General features: G+C 51.0%; 1 protein-coding gene across 1 annotated transcript in view; it reads right to left on the reverse strand.

The window, feature by feature from the left end:
* Positions 1-973: 973 nt before the first annotated feature.
* SSBP4 (single stranded DNA binding protein 4) overlaps positions 974-18,861 on the reverse strand; it is a 39,901-nt gene continuing 22,013 nt past the window's right edge. Inside the window, exons 7-17 of the mRNA XM_081895702.1 lie at positions 18,022-18,081; positions 16,561-16,630; positions 14,851-14,918; positions 12,076-12,143; positions 10,349-10,394; positions 8,782-8,817; positions 7,903-8,002; positions 6,778-6,845; positions 5,697-5,775; positions 4,506-4,534; positions 974-3,075 (exon numbers count right to left, since the gene is read on the reverse strand). Coding sequence (XP_081751828.1) covers positions 2,806-3,075; positions 4,506-4,534; positions 5,697-5,775; positions 6,778-6,845; positions 7,903-8,002; positions 8,782-8,817; positions 10,349-10,394; positions 12,076-12,143; positions 14,851-14,918; positions 16,561-16,630; positions 18,022-18,081 — 894 coding nt within the window. The 3' untranslated portion in view covers positions 974-2,805. The remainder of the gene's footprint in view (positions 3,076-4,505; positions 4,535-5,696; positions 5,776-6,777; positions 6,846-7,902; positions 8,003-8,781; positions 8,818-10,348; positions 10,395-12,075; positions 12,144-14,850; positions 14,919-16,560; positions 16,631-18,021; positions 18,082-18,861) is intronic.

The following is an 18,861-nucleotide window of genomic DNA, read 5'->3' on the forward strand; positions in this document are numbered from 1 at the left end:
GGTGTACAGCTTCCGGGTCATGTGGCCAGCATGACTAAGCCGCTTCTGGCGAACCAGAGCAGCGCACGGAAACGCCGTTTACCTTCCCGCTCAGGAGAGGCTGGAGGGTTACCGGACCCAGAGGCAACCTCAGCTTCCTCTGACGGGGCTGAGAGTGGAGCACCTGCAGGCAATGGGTCCTCCATCACCTCCGGAGCCAGAGCAGACTCACCTGAGGATCCAGCACAGGTGAGGACCCTTCAGGTTCAAGCCCCTGTCCTGGCTCAGTCAGCCCTGGAGGCGGGGACTCCTCCTAACTAAGTTAGTTCTTGGTATGAGCTTTCGTGTGCATGCACACTTCTTCAGATACACTGAAACAGAAGTCACCAGACCCTTCTATATAGTGAGAAGGTGGGGAGGGGTATTACTCAGAAGGGTGGTGGGAATGGGTGATAGGCAGATAGCTGTGATGAGCCTGTTGACGACTCTTAACGACTGCAATAGGTCTTACAGGAAAAAGCAAGGGGTGAGAAGGTGAAAAATGGCTTTGTCATGTATAATGAGATAAGAATCCAATGTCTTTGTTCAGACCAGGTCTCTCCATGGTTTTAAGTTTGGTAATAAGTTGCAATTCAGCAGCTTCTCTTTCCAGTAAGGCCACAGCGTGTTTGTGGCAGGTGGGGAAAAAAGCTTCCCCCTTTGAACTTGCCAGCTGCTACAAAACTAAACGTAAAAGGGCGAGTAGCCCTCTCTTACCTGCTAGGACCAGGACTGCGGGCCCGATTGTCTGCATGTGAGCACCCAGGGAAATTGGGTGTGGGGAATCTGGAGGGGTGCTGTTTGGGGGACGGGAATCCGGTGGGAACCCCCCCAAAATGCATCTAAATGAAACATCAATCCTGGATTTGGGGGGGTGGACTAGATGACCGCTGGTGTTCCCTTACCAACTCTGTAACTCTTGCTTTGCGAAAAGAACACACACAATTCCCCTCCATTGTTTTTTCTTTAAAAAATCCAAGTTAACATTTATTGATGCAAGGTTTTCTATTATTTTTTCCCTCCTTGTCGGCGACTTTTTTTAAAAAACTGCAGCGGCTTTCCAAAAAACGGTAAGTTCTATTTACAACGTCGAAAGAAACCACCCAGGTTTTGGGCGGGGGCGAGGCAAGGAATTTCTACCCCATCCCAAAGATACCCCTCCTTGCAATAATAATAATTAATAATAAGGTAACGTCAACCGGCCCGGGCGAATCTTTCTCTCGTTCCCCACCACCCGTTCTGAATTCAATTCTTTTTACAAATTGCATGAGGTTCCGTAGCAAAACCAGAATGTTTTTAAAAATATAAAGTTTAAACGGAAGGGGAGAGCGGGTAATCTGGCAGGTTTCCCCCGTTTTGCATACAGAATCGTCGATCTGGAAGGGACCACGAAATCACCTTTTATCAAAAGTTTAGGAGCAACTTAGTGGCAGCGAACGTGCATTAAAAAATAGTAATAATGCCACTGGGGATTTATATAGGAAGGGAAAGGAATGATTTTTCCAGCCTCTGAGCGACCTCATGCCAGTTCTGGGGCGGAGCCAAAGGCTAAATGTGGGCGGAGCAACCGTTTCTGTGGACACACCCCCTTTTCTTAAAGGCCCACAACTACCGCTCCTCTAGTCCAGCATTCTTCAAAAAAAATATTTTGGGGGGGCATCCCCAGATGCAGCTGGACCACAACTCCCATCATTCCTGGCCACTGGCGCTGATGGGATTTGTAGTCCAATGACATCTTTGCAGGGTGGAGGAATCGAGGTTGATGATCGCTGCTCTTGGCTGACAGAAACGGGTGGGAGTTTTAATAAATTGGGACGCAGGGAGGTAAATAAAAAACCCTGCAAAAGAGCGCCGCCCTGCTGGCCGCTACAGGAATTTCAAGCCAGCTTTAAAAAAATAATCCAAGATTCTTTTGGGGGGTGGGTTGAGAAGAGAGGGAAAGGGAAAATGTGGGGATTCCCCCACACCAACAACAAATCGTCTTGCAAAACCAAAAACCACAAACATTTAAAAGAAGCAAGGCCGGCACTGAACCAGTATTAAATCGGGGTTTGGCGTGGGTTTCTTGACCAGAGGCTACTCCCCCCCCCCTCTGGGGGCTGGAGGCAAAAGTGGGCAGGGCCACGGATGCGAATTGCGCCTCTGCACAGCAGGCCATATTTCGATATGCACGAAACCCTCTCATCTTCCATCGGGGAGGCGGTCCGAGTTTGAGGGTGCCAGGAGAAAACACTAGAGGGAGGTGCAAAAGCAGGGTTCCCTCGAGCCTGCCCCCCACAAGCGCTGCCCCTCTTCCGCCCCACTTACAAAACGTGCCCCCAACTCAAGTCCCCAATACAGAATCCAGCCCCTACGCCGCCCCTCTCCCCGAAAGACAATCCCACTCTGCAGCATTTTTTTTGGAGGGTTGCCCAGCGCCACCCCCAAGAACCCCGGGTGCTCCTGGTGTCTTTGAGGGGCTGTGATGTCCGAAAAAAGCCGGGAGGTGGGGAGAACAAGGGAGTCCAGCCTGCCCCATTGTAAGTCCCCCATGGAGAGCGTCAGGGCGACCAAAGTCGATCTATAAATCTGTTTGGATCAGCAGTTCCGAGTTGGGATAGGCAGACGGGATGGGGAAGAGTTTATTATATTATTCTTCTTTTAAAGGACCTCCCTGTCTTGTCCCCACGGCGGTCAGTCCAGGTCGTATCAAAGGAGGCGGATGCTAGGGAAATGTCACTGGAGTGTTTGGGGACCAGTGGCGTCGGTCCATAGCGAGAGAAAAGGGGGGGCAGCTGCCCCCCGGGGTCACAACTCGGACAGCTGCCCCTGTTTCCAGTACGAGATGGTGTCGTCGGCATTGGGAGTGGCCGGTCCGGTCCTGCCTGGCCACGGGGCGCCCCGGCCCCCACGCGGACCCCGGGACCCGCGGGAACCTCGCCCCCGCCGCGGGCGTCGCTCGACGCAGGACCTGGCGCTTTCGCTCTGGAACGGGTTGACGAATCCGGCGCCCATCTCGCCGTCGTTCCGCGGCGTGCCAGGAGGGTTGCTCAAAGGCGGCAGGCTGCTGGGAGAAGCCTTGGGAACCGGGAATGAGAAAAGGGGGGTGGAGAGACACTTAATTCCGTTCATCGTAAAATTGTAAAGGGACCCCTGACCGTTAGGTCCGGTCGCGGACGACTCTGGGGTTGCGGCGCTCATCTCGCTTTATTGGCCGAGGGAGCCGGCGTACAGCTTCCGGGTCATGTGGCCAGCAGGACTAAGGCGCTTCTGGCGAACCAGAGCAGTGCAGAGAAACGCTGTTTACCTTCCCGCCAGAGTGGTACCTATTTATCTACTTGCACTTTGACGTGCTTTTGAACTGCTAGGTGGGCAGGAGCAGGGACCAAGCAACGAGAGCTCACCCCGTCGCGGGGATTCGAACCCCCGACTTTCTGATCGGCGAGTCCTAGGCTCTGTGGTTTAACCCACATCGCCACCCTCATCCCATACATAGAAGGGGCCATAAGAACCATCTAGTCCAGCCCCCCGCAATGCTGGAATCTTCCACCCGTTATGGGGCTCGGATCCACGATCCGGAGGTCAAGGGTCTCGTGCTTGACTGACGGAGCTACCTCACCCAGCAGAACCCAGCTCCCAGGGGAAACCTCAACAATTTGTTGCTTTGAAGATTCAAGTTTCTAGCCCTTAGGATGCTGGCATTGACCTGCCTGGACGGACAATGGAGTGCGCCTCCGGGGGTGAAGCCAGATTGCTGCGTTAGCAGCACTGAAGTGACCTCCCCCCGGGGAGTGGGTCTGGAGGTCTTGGGCTGCCAAGATGACAAGACCCCCGTCTCGGCCTCAAAGATGGGGGTCTGAAGGAAAGCAGAGCAAGACGTTTGGCTGGGCTGCAGGAGTTGCTGGAAGGAAGCGTATAGGGTGCCGTCCAGCCATCTTAGGGACTCCGTTCCGGATATGTAGGGCTAAAAAGGTAAAGGGACCCCTGACCGTTAGGTCCAGTCCTGGCCGACTCTGGGGTTGCGATGCTCATCTCGCTTTACTGGCCGAGGGAGCCGGCGTACAGCTTCCGGGTCATGTGGCCAGCAGGACTAAGCCGCTTCTGGCGAACCAGAGCAGCGCACGGAAACGCCGTTTACCTTCCCGCCAGAGTGGTACCTATTTATCTACTTGCACTTTGATGTGCTTTCGAACTGCTAGGTGGGCAGGAGCAGGGACCGAGCAATGGCAGCTCACCCCGTCACGGGGATTCGAACCGCCGACCTTCTGATCGGCAGGCCCAAGTGCTATGCCCCTGCCCTTAAAAATAAAGCAAGTTTCTGGTCCTCAGGACTGATTTAAATAAAGAAACGTCCTAGGGGATGTTTTGCATGCAGAGCAGAATCGCCCTTGGAGGCCCCTCCCGGTTGAGACAATTCCCCGACAGTACCCCCCTCCAATTAAACAGACCCTAACCACTAGGCCCTCCTGCCCTCCCCTCCCCCAGGGCAGCACCATGCAAAATCTCACCTTCGACATGGGTTCCATTTCACCAGGACCTGTGGATAAAACAAGGAGGCAGTTGGAATGAAACATTTGACCTCGTTCCAGACCCTGTTGGAAGGGGCTTGGGGGTTAATAATAATAATAATAATAATAATAATAATAATAATAATAATAATTTATTTATATCCCCAACCATCTGGCTGGGTTTACCCCGTCACTCTGGGCGGCTCCCAACAGAATATTAAAAACACGATAAAAGATCAGTCATTAAAAACTTCCCTAAACAGGGCTGGCCTCAGATGTCTTCTGAAAGTCAGATAGTTGTTTATTTCCTTGACATCTGATGGGAGGGTGTTCCACAGGGCGGGTGCCACCACCGAGAAGGCCCTCTGCCTGGTTCCCTGCAACCTCGCTTCTCGCAGGGAGGGAACCGCCAGAAGACCCTCGGAGCTGGACTTGAGTGTCCGGGCAGAACGATGGGGGTGGAGACGCTCCTTCAGGAATACTGGGCCGTTTAGGGCTTTCAAGGTCAGCACCAACACTTTGAATTGTGTCTGGAAATGTCTTGGGAGCTAATGTAAGTCTTTCAAGACTGGTGTTATATGGTCTCCACTCCAAGTCCCCAGTCTAGCTGCCGAATTTTGGATTAGTTGTAGTTTCCGGGTCACCTTCAAAGGTAGCCCCACGGAGAGTGCATGGCAGTAGTCCAAGCGGGAGATAACCAGAGCATGCACCACTCTCGCCAGACAGTCCACAAGCAGGGAGGGTCTCATCCTGCGTACGAGGTGGAGCTGATAAACAGCTGCCCTGGACACAGAATCGACCTGCGCCTCCATGGACAGCTGTGAGTCCAAAATGACTTGTGACACGTCAAAGGTCCTAGGAACTGTGAGAAGAGATTTGATGGGCCATCAGCACCCGATTCTCACAGTGGCCAAAGGTCTGCCCCATAGGCAAGACCCCCACCTCCATCTCTGCCTCTCCGGATGGAATCGTAATTGGAGAGATGGGAAACTATTCAGATTTTGTACTTACGGAGGAACCTACGGACTATGTTGAATCGGCAAAGCTTAACAGCTATAATAGGAGACTCTAATGAGGACTGGTTGGTTTTTTTGGGGGGGTGGGTTTCCTCTTTTTTTGTAAGCGGGATTACTAGAACAAACGCTAGACCATGAAGAATCCGCGAGCAGGACAGGCGATTCTTAAACCAACCTAAGGATCCATTCATGTGTTGCGGCTCCATCGCGTTCATTCCGGGCATCGCGCCTTCGGGGCTCAGCCCCATGGAGAACTAAAAATGGGGGGGGTGGCAGGGAGGGGGACAGGGTGTGTGGGGTGGGAGAAGTTGGGTGGGTGGGGGTGGAGAAAGAGTTAAACATTTCTTTCTAAAATGTAGCTGCGAACCAGTCCGGGGTTGGTCTGGATGACCTTTGGGGTTCCCGTTACGACCCCACATGTTCCTGCAAATTGGTCCAATCAAGAATACTCAAAGGCAATTGTTGGAATACATTGAGAACCAGCAATGAAAAGCCGGTTTTCATCTGTGCCTCGGTTTTCATAGCATCAAAGAACTGAAGTGTTGGAAGGGACGCAGGAACCGCAACTACAGTGGTACCTCACGTTAAGTACTTAATTCGTTCTGGAGGTCCGTTCTTAACCTGAAACTGTTCTTAACCTGAAGCACCACTTTAGCTAATGGGGCCTCCTGCTGCTGCCGCACTGCCGGAGCACGATTTCTGTTCTCATCCTGAAGCAAAGTTTTTAACCTGAGGTAATGTTTCTGGGTTAGCGGAGTCTGTAACCTGAAGCGTCTGCTGCGTGGCAGCAACAGGAGGCCCTATTAGCTAAAGTGACTCCTTGCTTCTTGATCCTCAGACCCTTGACTTCGTGACTCCTTGCTCCTCGACCCTCGGACCCCTGACTTCGTGACTCCTTGCTCCTCGACCCTCGGACCCTTGACTTCGTGACTCCTTGCTTCTCGACCCTCGGACCCTTGACTTCGTGACTCCTTGCTCCTCGACCCTCGGACCCCTGGCTTCGTGACTCCTTGCTCCTCGACCCTCAGACCCCTGGCTTCGTGACTCCTTGCTCCTCGACCCTCGGACCCCTGGCTTCTGGACTCTCGTTCCTGCTCCCACCCCGCCATCTTGCCCCCAGTCCCGACGTCCTCAGCCGGGACTTCGATCGCCTGTAGACCGGACCGTTACAAAGGGATTTCAGCACCCAGGTAGGTGTTCATATGTGAACAGCCTGGGCCCAAGCCATACTGAACTTTTGTTCGATAGGTACTTACGCTGAGCCGACTTCCGGGGGGTCCAATGGGATTCATCAGGTACATGCTTTCGCTGGAGTTGGTGGAGTCTGGGAAGAGAAGGGAGGGAGATGAGACCCCGTTGGGCTCGGGCGGAAGTCTCTTAAACTCGACTGCAATTCTCAAAGGGTAAGGTAAAGGTAAAGGGACCCCTGACCATTAGGTCCAGTCGTGGCCGACCCTGGAGTTGCGGCGCTCATCTCGCTTTACTGGCCGAGGGAGCTGGCGTACAGCTTCCAGCCAGCATGACTAAGCCGCTTCTGGCGAACCAGAGCAGCGCACGGAAACGCTGTTTACCTTCCCGCCGGAATGGTACCTATTTATCTACTTGCACTTGACGTGCTTTCGAACTGCTAGGTTGGCAGGAGCAGGGACCGAGCAACGGGAGCTCACCCCGTTGCAGGGATTTGCAACCCCAGAGTCGGCCCCGACTGGACCTAATGGTCAGGCGCTCCTTTACCTTTACCTTATATGATTTTAGCTTAGCTGATATCTAAGTGGAATTAGAAGGTCAAATTAACATTCTAAGTTAAACTAATTTAAGAATATATACGTGTGTGCGTGTGTGTGAAGTTAAATCTGTAATAACATTAGTGAATTTCAATAAAGAATTTTTTCACCCCCCCCCCCAAAAAAGGAACCTGAACATCTGATGGGGCTTCCGATTGGCTGCAGGAGTTTCCTGCAGCCAATCGGAAGCCGCGCCTCAGTTTCTGAATGTTTTGGAAGTCAAACGGACTGCCGGAACGGATTCCGTTCGACTTCCGAGGTACGACTGTACTGACAAGAAGTAAATTATTGTATTTTTTTGCTCTATAAGACTCCCTTTTTCCCTCCTAAAAAGTAAGGGGAAATGTGTGTGCGTCTTATGGAGCGAATGCAGGCTGCACGGCTATTCCAGAAGCCAGAACAGCAAGAGGGATTGCTACTTTCACTGTGCAGCGATCCCTCTTGCTGTTCTGGCTTCTGAGATTCAGAATTTTTTTTTTCTTGTTTTCCTCCTCCAAAAACTAGGTGCGTCTTGTGGTCTGGTGCGTCTTATAGACCGAAAACTACTGTAACTGAGAACCGATCACTTTCCTTCTGGACTGTGTAAAAAGCACTCACCTCCAGGGCTGGGCAGGAGTGGGGTGCCAGGGGGCCCTCCACCTCCAGGGGGGCCCTGTGGCGAAGCCGAGAGAGACAGGACGGTGGCGTTCGGCTGGGTCTACAAGATAAATAGAAACCCTGAAGTGTTTTCTTTTTTTAAAAAAAATGAATTTTTATTAATTTACATCAAAAGAAAAAACAAACAAAAAAAAACATATTAATTTCACATCAAAATTTCACAATATATTCCTTTTCAGGACTTCCTCCAGCTTATCCGTAAATCATCCGTAGTTATAATTTAAGTTACGCATTTCTTAATTTTGTATTGACATTGTTTATATCTTTCTTTCTATTCCCTTTAGACAATATTTCTTAGTCTTTCACAGTGCTTCTTTAAACCCCATTAGCGTTATCTGTCCCTCACTTATATGTTCCAGATATTCCACAAATTTCCCCCAGTCCTCGATGAACTTTTGGTCTCTTAAGTATCTAATCTTTCCTGTCAATTTGTCCAGCTCCGCATAGTCCAACAACTTCATTCTCCATTCTTCCACAGTCGATATTTCTTGCTGTTTCCATTTCTGGGCCAGTAACACTCTTGCTGCTGTTACTACATATTGAAAAAATTTACAATCTTTTCTTTTTATCTCGTTTCCTAATATCCCTAACAGAAAGACTTCTGGTTTCCTTTATAAATGTATATTTTAGAATCTTCTTCTATTCATTATATATATTTTTCCCCCAGAAGTCTTTCACTTTCTTACATTCCCACCAAAACCCTGAAGTGTTTTCATGAGATCTGCCCACACAGACTCGCCCTGCACCGAAACTCGAACACCCCTTGCACGGGGGGTCTCAGCGCCCCCAGATTCTCACGCCACCCCACGGGAAACTCACCCCATAGCTGCCTGGAGACGAGGAGGAGTACGGGACCTGAAAGAAACCAGACAGAGAGGGATGTACAGTGGTACCTCGGGTTAAGTACTTAATTCGTTCCGGAGGTCCGTTCTTAACCTGAAACTGTTCTTAACCTGAAGCACCACTTTAGCTGATGGGGCCTCCTGCTGCTGCCAGAGCACGATTTCTGTTCTCATCCTGAAGCAAAGTTCTTAACCTGAGGTACTATCTCTGGGATAGCGGAGTCTGTAACCTGAAGCGTATGTAACCCGAGGTACCACTGTAATAGGAGTTCAGGCACGGAACCCATTGCTTATCCTGCCCTCTGGTGCAACAGAAAATAAGATCGCTCCATCTCCCTTTAGATATTTGAAGATGGCTCTCCTATCTCCTCTCAGTCTCCTCTGTTCCAGGCTTAAACATTCCCAGCTCCTTCAACTGTTCCTCATCAGGCTTGGTTGCCCTCTTATTGACACCTTCCAGCTTGTCAATATCCTTCTTAAATTGTGGTGCCCAGAACTGGACACAGTATTCCAGGTGTGGTCTGACCAAGGCAGAATAGAGTGGAACTATGACTTCCCCAGGGGTCAGCAACCTTTTTCAGCCGTGGGCCGGTCCACCGTCCCTCAGACGTTGTGGTGGGCTGGACTATACTGCCCCACAAATAACTCAAGAGATGCATTTTAAATAAAAGCACACATTCTACTCATGTAAAAACACCAGGCAGGCCCCACAAATAACCCAGAGGTGCAGTTTAAATAAAAGGACACATTCTACTCATATTGATTCCCAGACCTTCTGTGGGCCGGATGGAGAAGGCGATTGGGCTGGATCCGGCCCCCGGGCCTTAGTTTGCCTACCCCGATCTAGACCATGGATAGGGAAACTAAGGCCCTGGGGGCTGGATCTGACCCAATCGCCTTCTAAATCCGGCCCGCAGATCAGCATGTTTTTACATGAGTAGAATGTGCCCTTTTATTTAAAATGCATCTCTGGGTTATTTGTGGGGCCTGCCTGGTGTTTCCACATGAGTAGAATGTGTGCTTTTATTTAAAAGGCATCTCTGGGTTATTTGTGGGGCATAGGAATTCATTCATTATTATTTTTTTTCTAAAATATAATCCGCCCCCCTCAAGGTCTGAGGGACAGTGGACCGGCCCCCTGCTGAAAAAGTTTTCTGACCTGATTCTAGACACTAGACTTCTGTGAATGCAGCCTAGAATAGCATTCACCTTTTTTGCTGCTGCATCACACTTCGGGCTCATGTTAAGTTTGTGGTCCACCAAGACCCCTTACATCCTTTTCACATATACTGCTGGCAAGCCAGGTGTCCCCTGCCCTATATTTGTGCATCTAGCTAGGGTACAGTTTTCTCGCAAACTCCCATATACATGTCCATGGAGAGAGCACGCATGAGGGCTCAGTTTAACATATAAACAAGCCTTTCTCTGTAAGGAGAAATCACATTGGTGAGGTCTTAGGAAGTGGGGTTCAAGTAGAGTGGACGGATTCTGCAGTTCAGAATTTTATGGCAGGGGTGGGTTTTTAATGTTTTTTTCAAAGTTACCGAATTTGCATTCATATTTGGCCAGGGGCTTCGCACACCAGGACCTCTGCAAAAAAGAAAAGAGAGAGAGAATATATACATTGACATATTCCATTGATCATTTTAGCCATTTTTCAGAAGCACCTTTTGACTGTTTCTGGGCTTGTTCAGAGCATTCGACCCTGCATTTAGGCTGCATTGCGATGTTCTATTGTCGTCTGTGAGCCGCTTTGAATAGAATAAAGGTAAAGGGACCGCTGACCATTAGGTCCAGTCGTGGCCGACTCTGGGGTTGCGGCCCTCATCTCGCTTTACTGGCCGAGGGAGCCGGCGTACAACTTCCGGGTCATGTGGCCAGCAGGACTAAGCCGCTTCTGGCGAACCAGAGCAGCGAAGGGAAACGCCTTTGAATAGAATAGATCGGATCAAATATAAGAAGTTGCTTGGATGATTTATTGAATTTCTATACTGCCCTATACCGAGGGGTCTCAGGGCAGTTCACAGAATAAAACCAGGATATAAAACCACAAAATACATAATAAAAATAGGGTCATGTGGCCAGCAGGACTAAGCCGCTTCTGGCGAACAGAGCAGCGCACAGAAACACCGTTTACCTTCTCGCCGGAGCGGTACCTATTGATCTACTTGCACTTTGACGTGCTTTCAAGCTGCTAGGTGGGCAGGAGCAGGGACCGAGCAACGGGAGCTCACCCCGTCATTGTGGGGATTCGAACCGCCGACCTTCTGATCGGCAAGTCCTAGGCTCTGTGGTTTAACCCACTGCGCCACCCGCGTCCCATATAATAAAAATAAAAACAACCCAACAGCCCCCTCCGTACAAAAAAACCCCACATTTTAAAAGGGCATAGGATGTCAATCAGACCAACTAAAAGCCTGGTTAGAAAGGAAAGAGACGGTCCTGGAGGTATTGCTGTTCTGAGTCATTTAAAGCTTTATAGGTCAGAACCAGCACTTTGAATTGGGCCCAGAAACTAATTGCTAGCCAGTGCAGTTGGACCGGGATCAGTGCAATGTGCTCAAACCATCTTGCCACCCGGTGAGTGAGCTGGCCGCTGAATTCTGCACCGGCTGAACTTTCTGAACAGTCTTCAGAGGCAGCCCTACGTAGAACGCATTGCAGTAATCTAACCTTGAGGTTACCAGAGCTTAGACGACAGTAGTTAGGCTATCCCTGTCCAGATAGGGGCGTAGCTGGGCCACCAACCAAAGCTGATGGAAGGCATGCCAGGCCACCTGAGACTCGAGCGACTGTTGCAATGCCAGCCTGAACATTTACCGTATGTTTCGCTCTATAAGACGCACCAGACCACAAGACGCACCTAGTTTTTGGAGGAGGAAAACAAGAAAAAAAATATTCTGAATCTCAAAAGCCAGAACAGCAAGAGGGATCGCTGCGCAGCGAAAGCAGCAATCCCTCTTGCTGTTCTGGCTTCTGGGATAGCTGCGCAGCCTGCATTCGCGCCATAAGACATACACACATTTCCCCTTATTTTTTAGGAGGGAAAAGGTTAGTCTTATAGAGCAAAAAATACGGTATTTATTATACAGTCTTGGAACTCGGGACGTTTTGGTTCTCGAACGCCGCAAACCCGGAAGTGAGTGTTCCGGTTTGCAAACATTATTTGGAACCCGAATGTCCGCCAGGGCTTCCGACTGGCTGCAGGAGCTTCCAGTTTCCAGCTGTCTACCCCCTCCCCAAAAAGGAAAGCAACCCGGGGGTTTCTCACGTGCTCATCGCCGGCATGCCAGGACCTGCAAAGGATCCATGTGGGGGTCTCATCACGGCACCGTAACTCTGGAGGGTAAGAAAAGAGGTGTGTTCCTATGACAAGGCGAAGGGCTTTCCGGAAATGATATATAATGAATGGAAAAGGGTGTTTAAATGGGCAATCCCCACCCCCAATACCCGAAGCCTTTTTACTAGGAATAATTTGGACAGAGGTTCTGGGAGTTTATTTATGTACGGGACAACAGCAGCCAGAACTTTCTACGCACAGAAGCGGAAAGGTTACCAACGGAGGAGGAACGGCTTACGAAACTGATGGGACTATGCTGAAATTGACTGCAAAACTAAGAGGACATAAAGGTAAAGGGACCCCTGACCAATAGGTCCAGTAATGGCCGACTCTGGGGTTGCGGCGCTCATCTCGCTTTATTGGCCGAGGGAGCCGGCGTACAGCTTCTGGGTCATGTGGCCAGCAGGACGAAGCCGCTTCTGGCGAACCAGAGCAGCACATGGGAACGCCGTTTACCTTCCTGCCGGAGTGGTACCTATTTATCTACTTGCACTTTGAGGTGCTTTGGACCTGCTAGGTTGGCAAGAGCAGGGACCGAGCAACGGGCGCTCACCCCGTCGTGGGGATTCGAACCGCCGACCTTCTGATTGGCAAGTCCTAGGCTCTGTGGTTTAACCCACAGCGCCACCTGTGTCCCTTAAAATATTGCGCCCAAGGTGGGGGATAATGAGTGTTTAAGGAAGAAAGAAGACCTATCAAAATATCACTAGTTTCTGAGGTCACATGCAGCAATCTGAGACTGCGCCGGCGTGCGGCCAACCTGTCCTCCGCCTTTTTCATGCCTCTACTTGTTCTGGGAGACCAGAAGGAAGGGCGGCTGGTTGCAGCAGGAAGCAAAACACTTCTGACTGCTCCTCCCAGTCTGCTCCCTCTTCTCTTTCTGACCGCTCATCATTCTTCCACCCTTCCACCCTGGGCTCTGAGCCTTCTTCCCCTGGGGGTTCCCTAGCTGGTTTCCTCTTCTGCATCTAACCAGTCCATGACAACTGCCTAAATCATGGGTAGGCAAACTAAGGCCCTGGGGCCTGATCCAGCCCAATCGCTTCCTAAATCCGGCCTGCGGACGGTCCAGGAATCAGTGTGTTTTTACATGAGTAGAATGTGTCCTTTGATTTAAAATGCATCTCTGGGTTGCTTGTGGGGCATAGGAATTCGTTCATTTGCCCCCTCAAAATATAGTCTGGCCCTCAACAAGGTCTGAGGGACGATGGACCAGCCCCCTGCTGAAAAAGTTTGCTGACCCCTGGCCTAAATCTCCTCCTCTCCTGGGTCTTTCCTCAAGCAATCGGAGACTATGCCTCCAGAAAACCAACCCCCTCTACGCCCTTTTCATGCCTCTCCTGGTCATAGCTGTCAACCGTCCCTTATTTGGCGGGAAACTCCCTTATCCCAGTGCCGTTTCCCGCTGCTATCCCTTATTGATGGTGTCCCTTAAATTTCCCGGGTTTCATGCTCGCCCGGCTCGGGAGGGCAGCAGCGGCTAGGGGTCCTCCGCCGTGAGAGAGAGCGCGCGCATGAGCTGCCGCGTCTCCGTCTCCCTTTTCCTCCTCAGGGGAGCGTCGTGAGGAGACGGGTGGCGGTGGGCGGGCGGGCAGTCCCTCTCTTGCGAGACTTCCACCCCGCTGCCAGGGGAAGCCGGAGGCGGTGGCGGAGGCTGAGGAGGGGGCCTGAGGGAGGAGGAAGAGAAGGGGATGGGGAGGGACGCAGAAGGGCGCGCTTCAGCGGCCACCGCGGTGCCGCAACCGCCTCATGCTGGGCTCGCGGGTGGCATGGGTGAGAGTCTCTCTCCCTCCCTCCCTCTCTCTTGGGCAGGGAAGGGCCGATGGAACTCCTCGCGCCAGGAGGACGGCAGCCCCGACGTGCTGCTTAGCATCCCCTCCAACCAGTGCAGCACCTTAATGTAGTGATTTCCCCCTCTGCACCCCTTTCATAACTCTATTTTTATAAATCATTTGTCCACCCGTAGTTCAAGTTTTTACTACAAGTTTTCTGCCCGTCCTACCAATGTATGTAACTCTTGACAATAGCTTTTCAACTAAATGATAAACTTTCCCCATTCTTTATTAAAGAGGTCCTCTTCCTGGTTTCTAATTCTGCCTGTAAGCTTTGACATCTCGACGTCATTCATCAGTTTTGTCTGTCGGAGTTGTAGACCCTTAGGATCATCTAGTCCAACCCTCTGCCGTCAGTGGCAGCCAAAGCAGCATGGCTCCATGAGTGGCGGATTTCTGTATAAGCTAAGCCAAAATCCCTTATTTTGACTGCTGATCCCTTATTTTCGAGGCTGCTGGTCCCTTATTTTCAAATCTGTAAGTTGACAGCTATGCTCCTGGTTCTGGGAGAACCAGAAGGGAGAGCAGCTGGTTGCAGCAGAAGACACCCGGGACTCTTCATCTCTGTTCCCTAGGCCACCCTCCTCTGCTGCTTCAGCCTCCAGTTCTGAACTGCTCTCTGGCACAGACTCTCCCCGCTCACTAAGCCCTGTTGCCTCTCCAGCTTCTGACACCTCCTCCTCCCAGTCTTCTCCCTGTAACCACTCGTCATCGTCTCACCACCAATCCCTGGGCTCTGAGCCTCCTTCCCTTGGGGATCACCCAGCTGGTTCCTAGCACCCAACCAGTCAGCAACACCTTCAAAGAGACCCAGGAACCTCAATGCGAATTCTGGGCATTTGGTGACCCCGGGCGTCACTTTGGGGGCGCTCACCTGTGGGGCCATCCCTGTCAGGCCACGTGGGGGGCTCATGCGCTGCATTGGACCCACGGAGGGGTGCCCTGGTGAGCAGAAGAGAAGAGAAAGAACAAGAACACGCTTAAGGCAGTGACATAGAACCGGCTTGCTAACCTCATGAGATCCGTAAGCTTGATTTTTTTCGGTATTTTTTTCTATTTTTATTGTTGTTATTGTTATTTTATTTCAACAATGTAATTATCATAGATAAACAAGAATAAAATTGTTCACCCCACACCTCGGAGACCAGTCCATTGTAACTATCCAACCTCCCAAAATTCCAACACCTCCTGTGATGGTTTGACCCCTTTCTATTTTAACAGTACAGCGGGTGCTCAGGTTGCGGACGTGATCCGTGCAGGATGCATGTCTGCAAAACGCAGCGCCCGCAACCTGCAGCGCTGCATCTGCACATGCGCAGGTTGCGACCCGGAGCTTCTGCGCATGTGCAAAGCACAATTTAGTGCTTCTGTGCATGTCCAAGCTCCAAAACCCGGAAATAACCTGTTCCAGTACTTCTGGGTTCGGTGCGGTGCACAACCCGAAATCGCGTGACCCGAAGTGTCTGTAACCCGAGGTAAAGGTAAAGGGACCCCTGACTGTTAGGTCCAGTCGTGGGCGACTCTGAGGTTGCGGCGCTCATCTCGCTATACTGGCCGAGGGAGCCGGCGTACAGCTTCCAGGTCATGTGGCCAGCAGGACTAAGCCGCTTGTGGCGAACCAGAGCAGCGCACGGAAACGCTGTTTACCTTCCCGCCAGAGTGGTACCTATTTATCTACTTATGCTGGTGTGCTTTTGAACTGCTAGGTTGGCAGGAGCAGGGACCGAGCAACGGGACAGATAGGTAGCCGTGTTGGTCTGCCATAGTCAAAACGAAAAAAATTCCTTCCAGTAGCACCTTAAAGACCAACTAAGTTAGTTCTTGGTATGAGCTTCCGTGTGCATGCACACTTCTTCAGATACACTGAAACAGAAGTCACCAGACCCTTCTATATAGTGAGAAGGTGGGGAGGGGTATTACTCAGAAGGGTGGTGGGAATGGGTGATTGGCAGACAGCTGTGATGAGCCTGTTGACGACTCTTAACGACTGCAATAGGTATTACAGGAAGAAGAAAGGGGTGAGAAGGTGAAAAGTGGCTTTGTCATGTATAATGAGATAAGAATCCAATGTCTTTGTTTAGGCCAGGTTTCTCCATGGTTTTAAGTTTGGTGATAAGTAGGCTCTGTGTATGTCAAAGTGCAAGTAGATAAACAGGTACCACTCTGGCGGGAAGGTAAACGGCGTTTCCGTGCGCTGCTCTGGTTCGCCACAAGCGGCTTAGTCCTGCTGGCCACATGACCTGGAAGCTGAACGCCGGCTCCCTCGGCCAATAAAGCGAGATGAGCGCCGCAACCCCAGAGTCGGTCACGACTGGACCTAATGGTCAGGGGTTCCTTTACCTTTAATAAATATTGGGTCTGTTTTTGCAGTGAGGGCCCTGAATCTTGCTTGGCACGCAGAAGGCAAACTTCTTCTGTGAAGGATCTTTCGTGCAGACCCCTGGAATGCCGCCACCCCCCAGGAAGTTGGAGACGGGGAAACCAACTTCACTGAGCCCGACTCGGGGACAAAAACCAGCTTCCTCCACAGCCCCCCCACCCATTTGCCAGGCGAACCTTGTCGCCCCCCGACCCCACAACTCACCTTGCACCCATGACCCGGGGTCCATCGCGCTGGACATGGGAGGCTGGGGTCCAGGCACACCCCCCGGTGGCTGTTGGAGGAAATGCAAGAGCAATGAATCTGAGCACATCAACCTGTCTTTAACTTTGGAACTCCCTGCCACTTGACCCCAGGCCGTTGCTGTTTTCCTTTTGGCGTCTGCTTGAAACATCTTTGTTTAGGCAACACCATGTTGAAAGTCGACATGGGTCTTAATTAATCTTGGTTTTGTTTGGGTTTTTTAAAAAAATGTTTTATATGTTTTTAATTTTTTTCACATTTTATTTACTTTTGCACAAAAAATTGTCCAGGGAAGTAGAAAAGCCATCACAGCAAGTAAGAGCTTAACCATATAGCTTTCCTCTGGATGTGTTTTTTTTAATTACCATATTTTTCCACCCTATAGGGCCCACCGGCCCATAGGGCGCACCTAGTTTTTTTTTTGGGGGGGGAAGAAAAAAAAATAATTCCCCCCAGGCGCGGGGGAAGCTGCTATCCGCAAGCAGTGTGCACCGACACCTCTCGCTCTCCAGGCTTCAGCGAAACGAGGGTGGTGGTATTCCAATGCTAGTCCTACTCAGAGTAGACATAATGAAAGTTTAGGGAAGTTTTTAATATTTTAACTTTTAATGCTGTACTGTTTTTAACACTTGATTGGGAGCTGCCCAGAGTGGCTGGGGAAACTCAGCCAGATGGGCTGCGTATAAATAATAAATTATTATTAATATTAATAATAATAACTTCCAAGAAATTGCTCCCTTTCACTGAATTCCAACAACAGTCTTGCAAGGTAGGCTAAGCTGAGAGACAATGACTGGTCTCCAAGTCAGCTTCCTGGCCAAATTGGGGGTGTGTGTTTTGAACCCTGGTGTCTCCCGGATCCTAGGCCGACACTCTAACCACTAAACCGCACTGCCTCTCTGTCGAAGACAACCCCGGGGTTGCTGTGTTAAAAGAAATCCACAGCGCCATTGGCCAGGGAGATCGTTTCCGCCACTACCCGAAGGAAAGGTTTCGCAGATGGCCGAAGAATGGATGCTTTTGAATTCTGGTGCTGGAGGAGACTCTTGAGAGTCCCATGGACTGCAAGAAGATCAAACATCTCCATTCTGAAGGAAACCAGCCCTGAGTGCTCACTGGAAGGACAGATCCTGAAGCTGAGGCTCCAAGACTTTGGCCACCTCATGAGAAGAGAAGACTCCCTGGAAAAGACCCTGATGTTGGGAAAGATGGAGGGCGCAAGGAGAAGGGGACGACGGAGGACGGGATGGTGGGACAGTGTTCTCAAAGCTACCAGCATGAGTTTGACCAAACTGTGGGAGGCAGTGGAAGACAGGAGTGCCTGGCGGGCTCTGGTTCAGGGGGTCACAAAGAGGCGGACAGGACTAAACAACAACAACAACCCTACGGACTGGGTGGGTGTCATTTGGTGGGTGGTCTCACCTGGCTTGGCACCCGCAGCAAAGGCCGCAGTCCGGCCGGGAAGCGTGGAGACATGAACGGCTGCGGGAAACACAGAGAGAGTCAAAGAGCAAGTCGGCCGTAAATCACACTGGAGTTAGCTCTCCCTTAGCAAAAAACGCGATCTGCACAGACTTGGCCGAGTGCCAGGCCTAATGAGCAAAGCAGCTATTCTTCCGTGAGAAGCAAGTTGCCGAAATCGAAGCTTCCCACCTCCCCGCAGCAGTCTTTAGTCCCCTCCTCTCCAGGGTTTTCGCCAAGCGATAGGAGACTGTGCCTGAGGGCAGCCAACCTCTCCTACGCCCTTTTCACACCTCTCCTGGTTCTTGGGAGATAAGAGGAGGAGGGGAGTTCGTCACAGCAAGTGCGGGAGACAGCTGTGACTTTTGGCCAGCCAGGCTCCTCTCTGCCACTCCCTCTCCTGCTTCTATACAGTGGTCCCTTGGTTTCCGAACAGCTTAGTTCTCGAACAACTTGCAACCCGAACGCTGCAAACCCGAAAGTAAGAGTTCCAGTTTGCGAACCTTTTTCGGAAGCTGAACGTGCTCCGTTTTGAGTGCAACGCTTCCGATTTGAGTGCTTGCTGAAGTCTGTCTGTTTTTGCTATTTATTTTGCGTTTTTATTTTTGTGGCTTTTGTTTTTGAGACTGTGCGGAACCCAGCTTGGCTACTGATCTTTCAGGTCTTTGAGGACTGGTGTTATATGGTCCCAGTGGCCACTCCCAGTCTAGATGCCGCATTCTGGATTAGTTGTAGTTTCCGGGTCACCTTCAAAGGCAGCTCCACGTAGAGCGCATTGCAGTAGTCCAAGCGAGAGATAAC

Source organism: Podarcis melisellensis (assembly GCF_964234715.1).
Source record: "Podarcis melisellensis genome assembly, chromosome: 18".
Taxonomy (NCBI): Eukaryota; Metazoa; Chordata; class Lepidosauria; order Squamata; family Lacertidae; genus Podarcis; species Podarcis melisellensis.